At 41.3% G+C, this 20,551-nt stretch overlaps 2 protein-coding genes across 6 annotated transcripts in view; one reads left to right on the top strand and one right to left on the bottom strand.

Moving 5' to 3' along the window:
• SHLD2 (shieldin complex subunit 2) overlaps positions 1-6,550 on the bottom strand; it is a 28,884-nt gene extending 22,334 nt beyond the window's left edge. The window contains exons 1-4 of one of the 5 annotated variants that reach the window (XM_082222371.1): positions 6,416-6,550; positions 4,522-4,836; positions 3,237-3,312; positions 445-542 (exon numbers count right to left, since the gene is read on the bottom strand). The gene's annotated coding sequence lies outside the window, so the exon portion shown is untranslated. Of the gene's footprint in view, positions 1-444; positions 564-3,236; positions 3,313-4,402; positions 4,837-6,415 lie in introns of all 5 variants that reach the window. The other 4 variants (XM_082222373.1, XM_082222370.1, XM_082222369.1 and 1 more) reach the window with 4 other exon arrangements.
• A 197-nt stretch (positions 6,551-6,747) lies between these two features.
• Positions 6,748-20,551, top strand: part of GLUD1 (glutamate dehydrogenase 1) — a 32,030-nt gene continuing 18,226 nt past the window's right edge. Inside the window, exons 1-3 of the mRNA XM_082222449.1 lie at positions 6,748-7,332; positions 19,287-19,367; positions 20,455-20,510. Coding sequence (XP_082078575.1) covers positions 6,882-7,332; positions 19,287-19,367; positions 20,455-20,510 — 588 coding nt within the window. The 5' untranslated portion in view covers positions 6,748-6,881. The remainder of the gene's footprint in view (positions 7,333-19,286; positions 19,368-20,454; positions 20,511-20,551) is intronic.

The following is a 20,551-nucleotide window of genomic DNA, read 5'->3' as shown; positions in this document are numbered from 1 at the left end:
AGTCTTGTGAGCCAGATTCACAACTGAAGTGTCAGAAGAGGTTCTGAGGCTCACAGCCAGTCATCAGCTTGACTTCTGATACTGATGCCATAAGGAGTAAGACCTCACCAAAAGGTGTGAAGCAGGCATTCCCATTTATATTTCAATCTCTATATCTAATTCTAGCCAAGGGTTTGATTGCTTCCAGACAACCTGTTTATTGAGGGTTCATTTTGATGTTTGCCAGGTTAGACAATGCTGTGCCAAGCAAACACTATTCTACACGTTCCTGTACATTTTCCTGTCATCTTCCTTATTGCCGCTGATATTCTTGGAAGTAGGTTTGCTGCACAAGTCCTCCAAAACAGCTTTAATGGTGAAACCTGAATTTGCCAGCATGTGATTTAATCCTACCCACAATCTTGTGACAGTCTTGAAACATTCTCCCCCCCCCCCCCGACTCACCTCACAGAAAGTTGAACACAATTCAGTAGTCACTGCAGCTTAACTCAGATCAATTCACAGGATCATACTGTTAAACCTTTTTCAAAAAGGCATTTTCACTGTAAACAAAAAATAAAGAACTTGGTTATCTACTTGCTTGTTATCGGCATGTGAATGTTAGCAGTTTCAACAAAATGTTCTCTGTTTATATAAACAGTTCTGCTAATTGTTCATTTTAAATAGGAAAGAAACCAGTCTGCCACTACTGACTTTGGGCTGTTTCTAGCTCAAATGCCACTTATCTGTAAGACATTTGGCATCAGCAAGAGCAATGTTGATTTCTAGAGCTGTTTAACTTTAAGGAAAAAAGAATATATTATGTAGCCCTTCTCAGAGACATTTTTTACCATTCAAGTATTTCATGCTTTGGGTGACCCCTCATCTATGACACAACTGTGAAAATTAGCACTGTTATTTTCCAAGATGTAAAAGACCAGAACTACTTTTTAAAAGAGAGTCAGCTATCATAACGCTTTAAATTCTTCATTGGGTGGGCAGGTGGATGGGACAAATGCATACTTAAGGCAGGCAGATTGAATATTCAGTGTAGGGTGAGGGAACCATGTGCATGTCAGTACCTGGCACCCCTGCTGACCTGGAGGCCTGTGAGTTTCCTCAGGCCTGGGAAGGGGAGCAAAACACCAGCTGGGGATGAAATATGTTAAGTTACTCAAAAGCCAGAGAGAGAGAATCTGTTGGTACATAGTGGGGCCCTCGTTGTATGAGAGACAAAGAGGAAGAGAGTGGGTTGCCATGAGTAAAATACAGTGGTACCTTGGGTTAAGAACTTAATTCGTTCTGGATGTCCGTTCTGAACCTGAAACTGTTCTTAACCTGAGGTACCACTTTAGCTATTGGGGCCTCCCACTGCCGCTGCGTGATTTCTGTTCTCATCCTGAAGCAAAGTTCTTAACCTGAGTACTTTTTCTGGGTTAGCGGAGTCTGTAACCTGAAGCGTCTATAAACTGAAGTGTCTGTAACCCGAGGTACCACTGTATGGGTTGGGAACTATTGCTGATACCGTTGGTTGTTTAATCAGTTTAAATGTTTTGCTTGTTTTTACGTACATATTTGGTTAAACTTAAAATGCTACTTTTTGCTGCTGTAGTTTTGCTTGATTAACTTATGATAGCATTGTTTATTGGTCCTGTTTATAATATTTTGGAATTTTTCTATATTGTTTTTCACCATTTATTTTTATTACTTTGTTCCCCACAGTGGGATTGAAAACATACAACTAAGAGTGGGCTATAAATAAATAAAAACTGTAAATAAAAAATATAAATAACTAAATAACCCACACACCATCAGCAAACCTAGTAATAAGAGAACTAAGCAGATGGATCTTCTACAGAGGCAGCATTACAGAAGAAAGAAAATGAATTCTAGGGGCTTATGGGGCTTAGCAGCTACTCACACAACAACCAGCTGTACCAATAAGCAAGTAAACAACTTGCTTCTTTATCTTGGTTAATAGAAAAGCCCTGTCTCAGCTGCAGTTATAAAGTGCAATATTGTGCTGGTAAATTGTGCTCCAAAATTATCAACTCCCAATTTTTTATTTTTTATTTGCAGAGAATAGTCAGTAGTTTTAATTGGAATTCAGCAAGCGTCACAAGTAATAGTGCCTTTTAATATTTGCTTGAAGATACCAAATGACTCTGCATACACTCCAAAAATATATACTTCAATTACATTTTTATAGATATGTTCCAAAGGGCAGAACCAAAATCTAGTCAGTGCAGATTGTGTTAAGAAAAGCAGAAGCAGATCCCTGGTTTTCATTGATTGCTGCCATCTGAGGGCTGTTGACTGCCTGCATACCGTGTCCTTGAACTAGGGAGTCCTGTTGCAGTGATATCAGCACATAGTTAAAGTTAACTATGATTGCCCTTCTAATCATGGCTTGTGGTGGGTTCACAAACTATGCTTAAAACAAACCATGGGGGGCAGGGGGCAATGTCCCTTTGCAAACCATGTCCCATTATGTCTGCAACAGGTTGAGATGGTAGAAAAAGAAGCAGTTTAGTTATTCAGTTTTGTTGTTATAGCAGCTCTCGCCTTTGAACCCCCTGTGATCCTTTAGGTGAAAAGATACATTTTACAAAGTTTTTCTTGCTTGGGATTTGCAATATGACTCATGGTGGAAGATGTGGTTTACTCATGCTTCAGTCAAATTGGCTTCTCTCATAAACACAGACTTCATTTGAAGATGCTTCCTCTGCAGAATCCACATGCCTTTAAGAACTCCCCACTGAACTATGGAAAATCGCTCTTACAGTGGAGAATATATAATGGTCAAGAAAGATATAGTCAAGAAATAAAACCATAGTGAGAGAAGACTTTGTCAGAACCAGGCAATAGGAAGCTCCCTTTCATCTGGAAAATGTATGCAACACTCTTAAATCAACACATAACCAGAAAGTTGTAATGCCAAAAACTCCAGTTAGCATAACACAAAAAGAAAAATGTGTGTACTCCAACAACTCAGTCCAAAACACTCTTGAAGACAAATACTAAAAGGGCAAAGCAGCTACTTGCTTATATAACTGGCTTGGCCATATTATGGTTTGCATCAACCTATAGCAAGTAACATTATTTCAAAGGGGATTATTATGCATTGCACAAAAATATGGCTATTCATGCATTTTTTTAAAAAAATATCATTGTGCTTCTATTGTTGTATAGTGCCTGAATATTTTACATGAATTGGTGGAATGCAAATGTGGTTATAAAAGGAAAGTAAGATGTACCTTTTGTCACATAAGTTACTGACACATAGAACTGCACCCTAATATTTGTAAGTGGGAACTGTCAACATAATGTAACCTACATAACAAAATGGAGAACAGCAAACAACAAACTATAAAAACTCCAGCCATTAAATCACCCTGAACACATCATCCCACTCCTCTTTCTACATACCAAGAGACAACTATACTTACTTTTTGAAATACAAGGCAATAGTCTAAGGATGCTATAGCCAACTTTTTTTATTCATATAGCCTCAAAAGTATTTCCCATTGCTAAAAATGTTATTTGTTTTTCATAAAATTGGTTAGAACAATCTCCCTACAATCATAAACTAATTTACATGCACACTGTTCTTTCCACTTCATATGTATTCCCAGCTCTGTAACCTTAGTTGATGTTGCAATACCCAGGCACCTGATAAAGAACTTTAAGGAAAAATATTTATGTAAAAGGCCATAGCAAGCAAGAAGCAGTAAGGGAGTACAGAGTACATGAAACCAGTTTATGCTGGCCAACAGATCATATAGGCAACACAAGTTTAATGCAAGGGCAGTGTTTCAAACTGCCAGGTACAACATGTTGAGATTGATATTATGAGCTAAAATATAGGCCTGTAAAAGTCAGGGCTAAAGTATTTTATAATGGTCTAATGTTTACACATTACCCAATTGACAGAACTTTATTATAAATATATTAAGAAAAACTAGTGCAGTGCTGATGGAGTTAGATTTGGAGAACTAAATTTAAATTCCACGGGTCAATTCTCTGGTTATGGCCAAGTTATTATTTCTCAAACTGTGGGACATGTGTGTAAAATGTAGGTCTTTCAGAACCAGGGTTATATGGTCCTGGCGGCTGCTCCAGTCACCAGTTTAGATGCTGCATTCTGGATTAGTTATAGTTTCAGAGTCACCTTCAAAGATAGCCCCACATATAGCATGTCACAGTAGTCCAAGTGGGAGATAACCTTACACACACAGGGCTGTGTGCATAGTACAGCCTGTCATTCATAGAAGTGATGTAAATAAGGCATCATTCATATCTCCAATGTGGGCTACATTTTGCAGAACTGATATGGTGTCTGACACATGAAACAATAATATTCAATTATATGGCAAACTCAAGAAATGTGGTTAATTCCAGATACCCAGTGAACAAAATTCACACATTCCTGCTTTTTCCAGGAAATGTGCTACGAATGGATGAAACACTCCTGGCAGCTTTCTTGTTGACATATCTGAATAGGGCACTACTTCTGGAGTTCGCTGATGGAAAGCAAATTACCTGATTGAAGAGGTACTTATTTCCCTTGGAACATTCCTTGTGCTGTTATTGTTTCAGTCTAACAGCAGGCTGGTAGGCTTCATCTTGTCCACTAGTAGGTGCCCCAGTCTGAAAACTGAAGCTCTTCCTATATTTGAACCACACATGAGACAGGAGGATTCCAGCTTGCTGTTTCACGGCTAGATCCCTTCCTTTCAAGTCTTGGCAAGCAAACTCTAGCTAAGTCAGCAGTTGGAACGTCCAGGAGGCTGGCGAAAATTACTTACTGTCATTGCCCTCCCCAGTATCTCTATCTTTTTCTGCTGTTTGTCTTCTCTGGAAGAGAAACGAGAAAGCCAGCTGTAAATTATCTAACCTAGTGAGACAATCTTTCTATACTGTATTTAAGCCAGGCTGCTAAGGCTCCTTGACAGACAAAAAGAGCAGCACCAGCAGCTGGAACTTTATTGTATATTCTTTCTTTTTGTTTTTTTCTATGCTTGCTGAATTATTGATTTCATTTTCTTTGAATTTATTCCGTAAACTGCTTTCTCCACTGACCTCAACCTCTGCGTTTTGTATTTAATAGTAAGTGGATTTTTCTTGTAAGCTGCTTTGGGCAAACTCAATGTAGAAAGGCAACATATAAATAATGTATTTATTTATTATCCATCAAAAGATCTATTGGTTCTAAGTGAGCATGCCAGTCAGCTGTTTACTTGTAAAAAATAATAATCTGCTACTCTCTTTGTGTGGCACCATAAGCAAACAACACACCATAAGCAATCTGCCAAGGTACGGAGGAGGAAAAATAACCATTTCTTAGACTAGAAGCAGCTCCAAGAGAACAAACACAGTCTTAAAGGTGCACTGTCACCAATTTTGGTCATTCGCACCACAGAACAAGTGATTCTAGGCTATTTTCCTAAGGGAAGAATTTTTCCAGGATTGTTCTAGGCCTTCTCAGTAGTCATCTGAAGACAGCCCTGTTCTGATGTTTCAATGTATTTTTAATCTCCTGTTGGAAGCCGCTGGAGAAATGGGCAGGGTATAAGTAATAAATTATAGTTATTATAGTCGAGTGCACACTGTGATATGCCCTCCTGTAGGATGTCAAAAAAATAAAGAACTCTGACTTTTAGAAGACATCTAAAGGCAGTCTTGTATAGGGAAGTTTTAAATGCTTGATGTTTTAAGTTAATAAGTTCCAGCAAAACTGAGTAAGAACAACTCTGGATCAAAAAGTAAAGGGTCACTTGCAGGGGTTCTTTTGAGCAGGAACTCTGGGGAACGGAGTCCCTTTACTTATTTAAAATTTATTATTGTTATTATTATTATTAGTCCGGGGGGCTGGAACGGATATACATGCACCCAATGCCCGAGCCAAAAATCCACCTGTATCCGTAATCAATAAAACTGTGGTCTTTTTAAATCCAGATCATGGTCTGTTTGAGTTGATTAATCACATCTTACATTACATAAACTTCCTGGCGAGTTTCTCCTTCTCCCCCCCCCCCCCGATAAAAAACAGGAAAGCAGCACTGGTCACTCATCGATGCGGTGTGCCAAGTGTGAGGCAAGACATTTCCAGGCAAGCCTGAGGGAAGCCACCGCCGAGCAGCGCAATACCCAGGGGAAGGCCTAAGCCCGGGAGGAGAGGAATGCAAGGCGGCCCTCGGTGCCTGTCAGAAGGACCGAGAGGCCAGCGAGGCCTTCCTTTATTGACTAAAGCGGGGAGCCTCACGGCAGCCACCCTCCAGCGCTCACCGGCTTCGCCCGAAAACAGCCGACTTACCTCCCCCGCCCCCGAACATACACCCCAACGGTTAAAACACAACCGCCGCTGCGCGCGCTTTGCTGAAAAGGAGGCGGGACAAACCGGAATCCCTCACCCAATCAAAAAGCTCTCTCTTACCTCAGACCCGCTTTCCCTCCGCCGCCGCACCGCGCAGGCGCGCTTCCCCCCCCAAAAAAAAGCGCCGCCCGAGAACACGGGCTCCTCCCACAGCCGCCGAAGGAGGTGGCGGTTAGTGGAATAGGTGCGCCTGCGCAATGGGAGGAGGTATTACCACGACCCCTTCCCTTCCCCACCCTTTGGGCCCGCCCCCTGTTTGCCTCCCGCGGAGGGGCCCATTTAAAGGCAGCGGCGGGGGCCCGCTTGCCCTTGTTGTCGAGCCATTGGGCAGCAGCTTCCCTCCTCCTCCTCCCTTTGCTCCTCCCACCCCTTTTCCCCCGCCCTGCCGCGTCGACGCCCTTCAGTTTTCCCCCCTCTCAGAGCGGCGAGCGCCAGCCCAGCGTCTCCCTTGCCCTTTTGCCGCCGCTGAGGTAAACCGCCGGCCGCCCCCCCTCCGCCTCACGAGCCCCTTTTCGCCGCCGCTACCATGTACCGCTGCCTCGGGGAGCTCCTGGCGCCCGTCCGCGCCGCGGGCTCGCCGACACTGTCCGGCGCGGAGCCGTGCGCGGCTGCCCTGCTGGCGGGGAGCGGTCCGGGGAGGAGGAGGGCGGCGACGACGACGAGTCGGGACGACGGCGGGCGCCGCCAATACAGCCAAGCGGTGTCGGCGTCGGAGGACGACCCCAACTTCTTCAAGATGGTGGAGGGCTTCTTCGACCGGGGCGCCGGCATCGTGGAGGACAAGCTGGTGGAAGGGCTGCGCACCCGCGAGAGCCCCGAGGAGAAGCGGCACCGCGTCCGCGGCATCCTGCGCATCATCAAGCCCTGCAACCACGTGCTCAGCGTCTCCTTCCCCATCAAGCGGGAAAACGGCGAGTGGGAGGTGGTCGAGGGCTACCGGGCGCAGCACAGCCAGCACCGCACCCCCTGCAAGGGAGGTGAGCCTCGCCTCCCCGAATACCCAGCCCCTCCTCCTCCGCTTATTTCCGTGTGCGGCGTAATGTTTTCCCAAAACTTGGGTTCTTGTCGGACTACAACTCCCATCGTCCCTGACCACCGGTCCTGCTAGCCCTAGGGATGATGGGAGTTGTAGTCCGACCAGAGCCGAGAACCTAAGTTTGAGAAACGCCAGCAGTGTGTTGTAATATGGCCTGGGGGACCAGAGTTCGAATGAGCCACGAAGCTCACTGGGTGGCCTTGAACTTAGCTGCTTCTTTGGGGATCACTCCTAGCCGAGTAAAATTGTCATCCATAAACACGGTTCATCCATAAACAGGGGTTTTGGGAGGAGAGGAACCGTGCACACGGCATTGAGCTCCTTGGAAGAAATGGTGGTGTACTGTATAAATAATAAAAACCACCTCGCCAAGCTGCTTGGTTTTCTTCCTCCCAGTTGATTGATGCGCCTCCCTCTCTGAATGGCTCTACCTGAGCCTCAATGAAAAAAGAAAAGAAAAAAAGGCCAGCTTAAAGCCTGTTCATTAAAACCAAAGAAAACAAGAGGGACGGGGGGGGGGGGGAACCCTGAGTCACAATGAATGGGAAACAGCTTAGTCCCAGCCAAGATAACTAGCGCTGTATTCTGTGTCTCAGCCAAAATAACTGTGTATCCATTGTAGCTTGGAAAGTGCACAGTCTTCGAAGTGGCACATGACTCTTAGCTTTTTTTTTGCAGCAGTGGACCACTGAAGGGGGTAGCCCAGAGCTGAGTTTTCCTCATCAGTAACTTTAGCAAAGTAAATCCCTTCCTACCATCTTACCCACCAATATAGTCTGGAGTTACCATTTGCATTGGGTGTGTGTACACCATGTACTTTGCTACTGAAGTAAACAGGTCTGCTGAGCGGGTTGGCTGTAATGTAGTCATTGCCCCCTTGAGAGCTTTCCCTTCTAATATGACTATTGTGGTTTCAACAGCTGAAAAAAAGATTATAATTTTGTGCCTGTTTACTCAGGAGTAAGTCCCGTGTAACCCAAAAGAGCTTTGGAGTAAACGTGCATATAAGATGAAGCTCCTTGGATTAGGTCACTTGCACATACGTGCTGAGCACTTCATTTATCACAATCAATTATTGTACCTGGGATGACTCCATTAGAAAGTATAGTTGTTAACAGGAAGTATCATAGTACTGAAGTTGTATGTAACCTACCTTCCTGTGGTGTATGTGATTGGGGATTCCACTTATTATTAGCTTTGTAACAGTATCTTAAAGTAGTTTGGGATGAGAGAGATTGACCCATGGTGAGGTGTGTGTTTTTGTGTCTCAGATTCTCTCATTCTAAATATGTGGTGTCTTCTTTGCATCTGCCAAGAAATGACTTGCATAAGTCATCATGAGCTGAAAGTGAAAGTGGGAGCAATCTCTTGACTGGTGAAGTCGGCACAGGAGAAAGATGTGAAAAGCTCGCCTGCTAAATTTCTGCCAACCAGGCAGTTTCACACATGCAAAGAATAAAATACATGGCAACTAATTATTTTGTGTAGGCAAATGTGTGGCTAGCCTGGCTGCCATGCTGGCATCACTGGCATCATGAAGGGAATGTGCATCGCAAGCAGAAGGTCCTAGGTTCAATCCCAGGCATTTCAAAATAGGGTTGGGAGAAACTTTTACCTGAAATCCTGGAGGGCCACTACCTCTATAAGGCAGCTTCCTATGTTCCTATTTCCCACAGTGCCTTGGATCTTGCACTGTTTGGGGGTATTGTGGAAGAGAAATGGCACCCACCACAAAAAAATAGTTAAGAATATTCAGAGAAACCTCTGCAGTAGGCTTTTTCTAAGCAGTGAAGGGAGGAAATATCAAAAAATTCCCTTAAAAAAGCTGAGAAATTCAGCTTTGCTGTAATAGTACATACCAAGAGTAAGTACCTTCTCCGGTTTTGAAACTCTCATTGTTCTAGGCTCGTTTTGCTACAATTTCATTATCCTGAGCAGTTTCTGAATTCTGGGCGCGGTACTACACCTAATATTTCAGATTAAAAGTAGGAGGACTCGTCTATGATTTACATACTCCAACACCATATCTATATTAATGACGTTGGGAGTAAATGTGCCTTGAGGGTATGTAAGATGGAAGTAATTGTTTGTGCCTTGGGAGGCAACACTTAATTTCTTTGGGAATGGAGGAGGAAATACTGTTTCCAAAGGCAAATTGTTGAGTAATCCTGTAGGGATTATTCAGTATTAGGTGCCTCACTCCACACATGAGAACATACGCTCATAGAAGACAGAGGAGTAGAGCTTTGGCATTTATCATTAAGTTAAATAAGTGCCTTTTAATTTTTTTGTCTGCTTGCTTGTGTGATCAGGGTAGAACTATAATGCAATCATATACATGTTTACTCAGAAGTAAGACTTTCAGCATGGCTTATTCTTGTGACATCTCATATGTTCCATGCAGATTAGCTGAGGAAGCAAAGGATCAGAAAGGGGACAATTTGCATCCTCCTGAGGAGGCTTTGTGGAGAGGTTTAAACGTGTCTGCCCAGTACTGAAACTACGTTAATAAAAAAAAGAGATATTTGGGCTGCTGTAGCTAGAAAAACATAATTGGGGTGGGGGGCAGATTAGACCATAATGCATGTGGCAGTCAGTTGCCTAAGGGCAAATCCTGCAAAAACTTAAGAACTCTAAAAACATCCTTTCTATGGTATTCTGTGCTCCTGATGAGGTTACATTGGTACAAAGGTTGTTAAGGTGCATTTTGGCAATCAGAGAATTTAATCTCTTGTTCCGAAAGAAAATCATTTCAACATTTATCCTCATCTCAGCCCTATGACAACTGAACTTCCTCCAAATTCTTGCAGCAGCTCACCACAGACTTCTTTCCTGTTGAGTTTTATAAAAAGATCCTTTGTGGAGTAGAGGAACTTAGTGTACAAAGTTTCAAAGAAGCTGGTTATTTATTGGGATTGTCCTCCTTGAAGCTCCTGTGATTTTTGCTTAATCTTCAGTGGCTGTATCAGCCTCAGATGTAAGTACAAGAGCTGTTTGGTAACGCAGAACAGTATGTATGTTTATTCTTCAGACAGTGGAGTTTACAAAAGAAATTGAAACATCCAGATAAACGCTCACTAAATCTGAATAACAAATGGAAAGGAAATCCTATAATACAGCCTATAAATACTAGCAGAACCATATCTAACGTAAAATCTTTTCCAAAATTGGTTAACATCACATGATTGTACGAATAATAGTGAGTAAAATAACTACACCTTTGGAAGGGAACTGATTTATTCTTTAGTGACCAGATATTATGGTGAAGATAACCTAAGAGATGCACAAAGCAACTGCCGTATTCTGCTTGCAGCTCCTATGTCTTGCTGACATAGTAGTTTTGCAATATTAACTTTTATCAGTGTTTTATTGAGTAGCACCTAGTTACCAATAGAGCATACAGTATTGCACAAGAAGCTCAGTTAGGTTGGATTAGTTTATGTATAAATGCAACTGAGATCCCCAAATCCCCATTCTACACTTTAGTGACCTGCTCCATACTCAAGTTTCCCCAGAGTTGGGAAGTCATAATTCCTATGATTTTCATGCATTAGTTCAACATTTTCTATGTAGGGAAAACAGTATGAGTGGTAGAAAGTCAGCTGAGAAGTAGTGATGTTGTATATATGTACCTTTGTAGTGACTGCTGGAGGTGGTAACCAAATTTATATCATCCCCTGGGTAAGTTTAACAGTCATGCCCCTAGCTCTTTCCCTTTCCCTCCAACTCTGTGTCTGCTTCATTTGTTATTTATTTGCAGTTATTAAAAACTTGGTAAGTTTAAATTTAAAAAGTATATGGAAGGAGTGGGATGGTGCTCTATGTAGTGACTATGACAAAAAGCACAGATCCAGTTGTAGTTTGTGCCACCCATACAGCTGCCTCTTGAGATGCGTAGCTTTCCCGAGTTAGTAAACTAAGCTCCAGGTGTCCATAATGTGCCCTAGAGTGGGAAGTATCTAATACTTTTGATAGGCTTGCTATAAAAGCTTGTTGCTGCTGGTTGACTCCTTGAAAAATAAAAACTTGCATCCCAGAGGAGACCTCTTTTGTAATGGGATCCAGACAGTTCCTTTAGGGGCTTCCAAAGGTTTGTGTGCATTCAGGGAGATTTGGGACAGCTGTGAATATCTGACCCTTTCCCCACATCAGTGCTACTTTTTAAGAAAAAATAATAGTGTGGGGTTTACTAGTAGAAAAACCCATGCCCAAATAAATCCTCACTCTCTTCAGCTAGGGATGGTGTTCACATCCTGCCTGGACACCTTACTGCAGAAGTCTGACCGTTATATCCTAGTACTTGGAAAAGCTAGAAGCAAAGCTTTTTATGACTTCACTGCTGTGTACTGACAGATGTTCATATACTGAGTCTTAATACAGCATAGATAATTTAAGGAAGATTTACTTAGAAACACCAGTATTGGGGCCTACTTATGATTTTTAAAAATATATATGCTCAATCCTTTGGGGTAGATAGGATAAAGTAAAGGTTTGAGCTTCAAGTAGATGCTTGGATAATAAACAAAATTTGGCTTTGGCTGTTTGCTGTCAGCATAGCTGAAATAAATCATTAATCTAGGACGGAACAACTACTAAGCTGAAAGATAAGACCTGCTGTTTACCAGGATCAGTGTTAAATACTCAGAAGATTAAAGTCAAAAGGTCAAAAGTGGTGGATTTTTTAAAGATTTGCATACACTGAAATGTTAATCAGTCAAAGGATTTTGAATTATTTTTATTCTTTACTAAGGTTATGGTGTCAGATGTTCGGTGAAATTTAGAGTGCTTCACTTGTTAATTTTTCTAAAAACAAAGGTTTTTTCAGCTACTTGAGGCCCTGTAATTGGAGATTCAAGGCCACTGAATTTGGAACATTCTGCATGCAAAGCATGTGATCTACCATAGAACTGTGGCTCTTTTAAGGAGCTCATACTGAGTATTTATGTAGTGCTTCTAGGGAAGCAGTTTTCAAGCTCTCTTTTGTTGTTGACAGCTTGGTAGTCTTGGTGGACCACTTTATAAACATTTTTCTTTCATACCAACATCATTACAACCAGTGCTGTAGTATGAAAATTACAGTGCGGGACTTGGACCAAGCTGCTGAGAAGGTCCCCTTCTGGTAATTATTATTATTATTATTATTATTGGCAGAAAGTAGTAAACTGCATCAAAGGAAAATCATAAGCTCTAGGGGATGGGTAAGCAACCTAAGGTCCGTGGGCTGGATGCGGCCCAATTGCCTTCTTAGTCCAGCCCACGGACAGTTCGGGAATCAGCGTGTTTTTACATGAGTAGAATGTGTGCTTTTATTTAAAATGCATCTCTGGGTTATTTGTGAGGCATTTTTCTTTTCCAAAATATAGGCTGGCCCACCACATGAGCTGAGAGATGGTGGACTGGTCCATGGCTGAAAAAGGTCGCTGACCCCTGCTCTAGGGGCTATAGTGCCTTGTTTGCTTATTGGATAAATTTGTCCTTAGTCTAAAAGCACTTACCCCCATCTGGGGGGGGGGGAGGGAATCGTACAGAAGCAGCCTTTCCATCATTCACCAGAATCGTGCTCACACACGGATGATTCATAGACCACAATTTGAGAACCTTCTATGGTGATCAGAGTACTTTAACACATTATCTTAATATTCTAAACAACTCTGTAAGGTAGATAGCATTGCCATATCAGAGCTGGCACACCTAGTGATTTTGTGGTTTGAAGCAACATGGTGTTCTGACACCCCCCCCCCCAAACTCTCACATATGCACACCCTGCTCTACTATACTTGTGGTGGGAAGCAGATAGAAACTGCTGGGTTCTTTTTTTAATGCATGGTACTGCTTACCTGTAGGATAAGGGAATTGCAAATGCTCTATATAAGTGACTAATAAAAGAAATCCTGTTTGATGTAACACATGGCACATAATGTAATTCATTAATACAAATAATATAATTTATATAAAAAGTCATCATTTATATAAAGAAATGCAAAAATTTCCCAAGATCTCACTTTGCCTGTTTGACTGCATGCTTCGAGGCGGTGCTTAATGGGAAACTACAGCTGTTCTTGTTAATCATATAGACAGCTGCCTGGAGAACTAAATGTATCCACTACAGGAAGTAGGAGTTAGCAATGTGCAACAAACTTCTGACTCTGTCTGTACTTCTCATAGCAAAAGCTAGTTAGACCAACAGATTCTGGGCCTGAAAGTAAACTCTTGATCCTATAGTGATGAACAAATCTGTGCTGATTCTTTTGTCAGCAAGAGTAGATGATTGACTTCGGATCCTGTTCAAACAAGGGATCTTAAATCCTGTCAGCCTTGCATATTGGTATGTAATATATTTAAAGTCGTAGCAGTTTTAACCAATATTACATTAATAACTTCAAGTGTCTCTGTTGGATCACAACATAAAAATTAAACTACCTATGGTTACTTGTTTCTAACTACATAATTTTATATCACTTGCTACCTTTTGAATTACTGCTGATATTTAAATCTCAAATGCTGTTTGTTTACTCAGTGAACCATATATTCTTTATAGTGTGCATAAAACAAAACAAATTTGGAAATACTGGTATAAAGGTAGTTTGTCCTCCCATGAATCTGCTCAACAATTAAATCCTATAGATTTCTAGTATGGACCCTAGCATTCTGAACTTTTTGCCTTCTCATCCATTCTTAAATTGAGTTTGGCCCCAATAAAGTGATGCCCGTGTATGTTGGCAGTCATGTACTCTACAGATTATACTATACAGTTTTTTAAAAAAATATATATAATAGGGAAACAGACAATTTCAGATTGGCAGACTCCAGTGTGATTCTTTAATTCATTGATGACACGACTTGTCCTTATGTGCTGTGGGGTATTTGCCTACCTGTTGCCTAATAAGATGTTGGCTGTCCCTTCCCTAAGGCTGTGTAGAGGCTGCTGCAATGGGCAATAGTGATCTGACACTCGTTAGCTTCATAGGATTAGTTTCGTATGGTTATGAGTGGTAGTAGTACTTACGGAACATGTCATAAATCAGTGATAGAGTACATGGGACTTTTTGTATGAAAAAAAACAAGTTCAAGAAAGATTTACCTTTGAGACCTTGAAGAGCTGTTGCCAGTCAAGAGTAGATAGTGCTGTGCTAGATGGTGCATTAGTCTGACTTTGTATGGTGGCAACTTCATTTGCTCATGTCATAAACATAAACAGAAGGGCCCTGCTGGATCAGGTTGAAAGCCCAACTAGTCCAACATCTAGTTCTCACTAACCAGATGCCTATGGAAATCCCACAAGCAGAAACAAATTGGCCAACTTGTTTTGTCCTTCGTTCATACTAAAAAGGTTCTTGTTGTCAACACAACCATCTTCAGTTTTCCTTTCAATTAAGATTTTATTACTAAAAAATACCTAACGTGTATATATCTAGTAATGTCTAAATAGTATTAAATCCAGATCACTCAAGTGTGCTAACCTAGTTTTGTGTGTTGATATGGAGACAGCCAGAGGGGGAAAAATATGTGAAATACGTATTTTAAAACTCTATAGTTTATTCTTCCTTTCATAAGCAGAAGTTACAGGATTGCTCTCAAGTTTGCTGATGATTCCAGAGTAACTTTCACTACTGTTCCATTGCAAAGGAGGTCAATCAGTTGTTAATAAATCACAATGTCTTTCTAAGTTAGCTTGCATTTTTGGGTGTGCCAGGGAAGGAAAATCCCTAAACAAGTAAGATTCTTTGCTGGTTCAAGTGGAAAGTATTTTGCATAGCTATGAGTCATTTAAGTCTTTTACAGAAAAGCATCTTGTCTCCTCGCCTTTGAGTTTTAGGAGTTATAACAGTATTGTGCACAACCAAATAAGAAATGTTAACTTTGCAGTGTAACTTCCATGTAGGGGCCTTGCCCCTGCCCTTCAGCACTTTTCCAATGGAGCTCTTTGTTTAGCTTCATAAAACAGTGGGTAGTTTTCATAGCTTACTTGATTAAAAACAAAGTATCAGTGAGCTATCAGTAACAAGATCCTCCTGCCATTTAGTTTATTTCTTTTTAGTCTTCTGGTGTTCCGTCAAACAGATAATGCCAAGATACAACATTTTAACCTTTTTTGGTATGCTGATGCGACAGATTGGGCTGTTTAAAATTACATGTCATGTTGATAAACTTAGATGCATTGCCAAATGCACACAATATAGTTATTTCCCTTCTTTGCTGATCGGGAACAAAAATACCTTCACCAGTGATTTGACTGAGAGGTTATTTGAACCACTGTCTCCCCTAGTCCCAGCTTGACTTACAGGTGATAATTTTGCAGATACTTTGATATCTGATTGCAGAGCTGAGCTGCTCATTGGAGCACATGTTCTTTGTGACCCATCATGGTCTCTTGTCCAAACTAGTGTGCTGTTTTCTGTAGTATTTCAAATGGGAGTTGGGAAAAGCCATAGAAAGCTTCTAGCAGTTGGTACCGCTACAATCTATGGGGGTGGCGGTTTGCTGAGGAATCTTATTCAGTAGCTGAGTTGAATGGATCAGTGATGATGATAATTTATATACCACTCTGTGCCCACAGGTCTCAGGGTGATTCACAAAATAAAATTGCAATATAAAAACGTAGACTACATAATCCAAATAAAAACAGAACAACCAAATAACGCCCCCCCCATTTTTTTTAAGGGCATTGGATGACAATCAACCAAAGTCCTGGTTAAAGAGGAATGTTTTTGCCTGGCACCTAAAAGTGTATAATGTAGGCACCAAGCGAACCTCCTTGGGGAGAGCATTCCACTGCAAAGGCCTGTTCTCATGTTGCCACCCTCCGCACCTCTCAAGGAGGAGGCACACGAAGAAGGGCTTCAGAAGATTATCTTAGGGTCCGGGTAGGTTCATATGGAAAGAGGTGATCCTTGAGGTATTGCAGTCATGAGCAACTAGCTTCCTTGCACAGAATACCTGAAGCAGTTTTTTAGGCCCTTTTAAGTACAGGGACGCGGGTGGCGCTGTGGGCTAAAGCCTCAGCGCCTAGGGCTTGCCGATCGAAAGGTCGGCGGTTCGAATCCCCGCGGCGGGGTGCGCTCCCGCTGCTCGGTCCCAGCGCCTGCCAACCTAGCAGTTCGAAAGCACCCCCGGGGGCAAGTAGATAAATAGGTACCGCTTACCAGTGGGAAGGTAAACGGCGTTCCGTGTGCGGCTCTGGCCCGCCAGAGCAGCGTTGTCACGCTGGCCACGTGACCCGGAAGTGTCTCCGGACAGCGCTGGCCCCCGGCCTCTAGATGTGAGATGGGTGCACAAACCCCAGAGTCTGTCAAGACTGGCCCGTTCGGGCAGGGGTACCTTTACCTTTACCTTTAAGTACAGTCTATACTTGCTGATATTTATACATCCACAGCACTTTAAACATTAAAATATATGTGACTACTTAACTCCTGCATCCCACCATTTCATTAATGTATTATTTATTGTCCATTTCCCTTTTTGCTATATGGACTGCAGCTGCATCATATTCAATAATATTTTATTCGTTTTACTTACGAGATGGAATTGACTGCACAGAAGCTGCTTGCACTCTGGACTAGTCAACTTCACCACTCCACTGACTTGGGAATATGACTACATTTGCTAAAAATGGTCTTTACCTTCATCATTACATCTGTAACCTACTATTGCTGAATTAGCTCCAGTTCCATAGTAGTGTAATAAAAGTAGCTGCCAGACAGACATTACATACAGTCTTACTCTATTGAAGATTAGCTGTGTTCTGTATTCTGTAGTGCACCTAATTGCAGATGGTCCAAAGCTGAATGGATTTTGCCTCAAACTCCTTCATTTATTAAGGTTTGGTCATTTAAAATAAATGAGATAGTTCATGTAAGTATACTTACATCTGATGCTAGCACCAAGCAGCTGGAAATATTCCAGCCTTTAGTTGTGATTCAGGAGAGCTACATATTTCAGCAGGTTTAGAAAAGCATAAAAGCTTTCTATGTGGGGGTGGGGGATGAATGCTCTACCTCTTGGAACACTGTCTTTTGAGCTCACATACTACTCTCATAGTTCTTTGGGTCCTAGTCTTTGGTTCCAGTCAAACTGGAAAGAATAAGTTGACTGAAAACTAAGGCTGAAATTTTATCACTATGCTCAAATTAATATGTATATCCTTATCTAGAGTGCCCAGGTATTGAGTGATTCTAGTGCATATACAGTGTAGTTTGGGTTCTCAAGTATTGAATTGCTGCTTATGCTTTCTAATGGTATTGGTGGCATTTTCAGTACAAAGCAGTACAGTATCTCACTTAAAAAAAAAGCTGCTTTGTGGATCCAACGTGGTAAATTTCTAACTGCTGGAATGAACTTGTTGTGACAGTTACTGAACTTGCTGCCTTGCTCAGGGGATTGGGCAACCCTAAGCGTGCTAGCAGACAGCAGGCATGCCTCCGATTAATGTGCTTCCGAAAGACTGGAATGATGAAATGTTGACTCCAGCTAGAACAAACACTGCAATACTGTATGCCCTTGTACATTCCAGGCATGTTACCATTAAAAAGTGGTTCATCTCTTTCCTCCATATGCAGTTACTAGCTTGGCTTCAGAAATGAAGGCGAATGTAAACTGAAACATTTCTGCTCCAGTAAATGATACCAGAGTTGTCAAGGGAATACCCATATTCAGAATGCAGCAGCTACGCAGAACAGTGTGGATGGCTCTTGTTTCATTGTACTGTCTCAACTCTCAATGGTCCTGCACTTATATTTTCTTAATGGCAACAACATCACAACTTATGGTTCAAGTAGTTCCTTGAGAAAGGCAGCATGTCCTGTCTTAACACTAATTTTTCATGTATTATAGTTAAACAATTAGTTTACTTTCTAGATGCGGAATTGAAAGAGGAATCATTTGAGCTGATTTTGTGTTTCTTAAATACAAATGGAGTTTCTAGAAGCCACTTTTGTACAGAATTGAAACCTCATTTAGCTGTCCTTTCTTTGTAGGCTATATATATATATATATATATATATATATATATATATATATGCTAAAGTGACACCTTCCAATTGTTTGTTTCTCCCAGAGCAAGTGTCTATCAAGAGGAAGTAATTCATAGGTCATTGCTCAGCCCCTTTCACAAAAGGCAAAGGATAATATATTTTGTTTACATTTTAGATTTTATTAAGTCACTGTAATATCAAAATGAAGGGGGAGAATTCTTTTTCTTTAAAGTAGAAATTATTCATATTGTAGCTTCAGGTATTCCAAGCAAGCAAAACTATCCTCTTGAGCAACAGCTTCCTGCATATGGTAGTAATTTTCAAACCACACACTAACAACCAAATGTGAAGACAGCATTTTGCTCCAGTGCATAAGAGCTAGAATTGGAGTATACCAGTTCTTTGCCTCTAACACTGCAAAACAATGTCAGAATTGCAGGGGTGTTAACCAATAATAATAATTTTGTTGCTTACTTGCTGCCCATCTGACTGGGTTGCTCAGCCATTCTGGGCAGCATCTAGCAAAATACTAAAAACAGTCAAACATTAAAAACTTCCTTAGAGTGGGTATGCATTCTAGCACAAACCTTCAGGACAGATTGTGTCAGTAAGCTTCTTGGCATATTTATTAATTGCTACTAATCAAGGAAGGGTATTCAGTTTTAGTCCTTGAATACACACACAGCTTTATTGTGGCCCATAGACCCAAAGCACGCAGTATTTTAGTTCTTGGATACCTTTTCTGCATACAAATTTGGGATGTTTTTTGTCTGACTCCAGAGAACTGAAAAATTGCTTGTGTGGGACTTTTTCACAGTGACTCTTTTGCAATGCTTCTTGTGCAAATGGCACTTAATTCTTAGCCTTTGAGGCTTGTTTCTACTTGACTGTGAAAACTTAAGTTGGCTTATTGTTTTCCTTACAGGTATTCGGTACAGTACAGAAGTGAGTGTCGATGAAGTGAAAGCTTTGGCTTCTCTAATGACATACAAATGTGCCGTAGTGGGTAAGTGATGTTTGTAAAGGTCCATGTATGTTCAGTCATTGCCAATTCTATTTAAGAATCTTGAGGCCATGTCAAACTTAAATCTCAAGCATTACATTAGAATATGAGATGGGCTACTTACATGTTTATTATATATAAAATATTTAATTCCAACTGTTCTTCATTTGATGTTTTCAGTGAAGCAGTTATCTGCTTAAAATGAGAAGAAATTTAGGTTTAGAATTGAATTAGCATAGCTAGCCTTTATTTAAGCACTTGCCTGTTAGCCATGGGCAACAAAAAGTTGCATGCAGCTGGGGAAATTGGCTTGTGGAGAGAAGATGGATCACTTCAACCCTCTTCTGTGCCCAGCATGGAAACCAAGCTGACTGCCAGAGAAGAAAAGCTACCTTCACACCCAACCTAGAAATATAGCTGCTGCAGGAATGACAGAACTCATCCCTTCTCTACCATATCCCAGCAGTCTAGTAAACATTCTTTGCCAGTTAGTAACTTCTGTGAACTTTCTAACAGGGCTAAATTAGTGGGATGTGTTGGCAGCAGGGAGGGTTTATATGGGGAATAACCATATTTACTGATTAACAGGATTTGGGAGCACACCAAATCAACCTACAATTTATATGGTGTTAAAGCTGCCTGTTAAGCCCCACTAATTCATAAGTCAGACTTAATTCATTGTTTTAAAACACACACATAGGCCAGTTTAGGTGTTCCCTTCTTAAGGAGGGATTAGGATTATACCTCAGGGTCCTATAGTCTTTCCCCTGCTTTCTTTCCCAGCTTCGAAATGTGTGGGAATTTGGGCTCAGCAAAATTCTTCAGTTTCTATGATTTATCTCCATATATTTGTGATTCAGTGCCAGTTAACAATCTGCATTGCTTTTAAAGGCTTTTTATGTTGCTGTACGCCACCCTCGCGTTTTGCAAGAGGGGGGTATATATATTATTTTGTTAATCAATAAAAATAGAAAATGCCAAATACTCATCACCAGTAGTGGCAGGTTCTGTTTCCCCCATCATTTACCCCTACTCTTATTTTGCAAGTTTTGTATTCTTGTTTAACTTAAGCACAAACATTTGTTTTCAGACGTGCCGTTTGGTGGTGCAAAGGCTGGTGTAAAGATCAATCCTAGAAATTATACAGTAAGTTCCAATCTGACCGAAATCTTTTAACCAGCATGCTT

Source organism: Podarcis vaucheri (assembly GCF_965113315.1).
Source record: "Podarcis vaucheri genome assembly, chromosome: 5".
Lineage (NCBI taxonomy): Eukaryota > Metazoa > Chordata > Lepidosauria > Squamata > Lacertidae > Podarcis > Podarcis vaucheri.
Note: the sequence above shows the minus strand (reverse complement) of the source record. Positions and strands in the feature narration are given on the sequence as shown.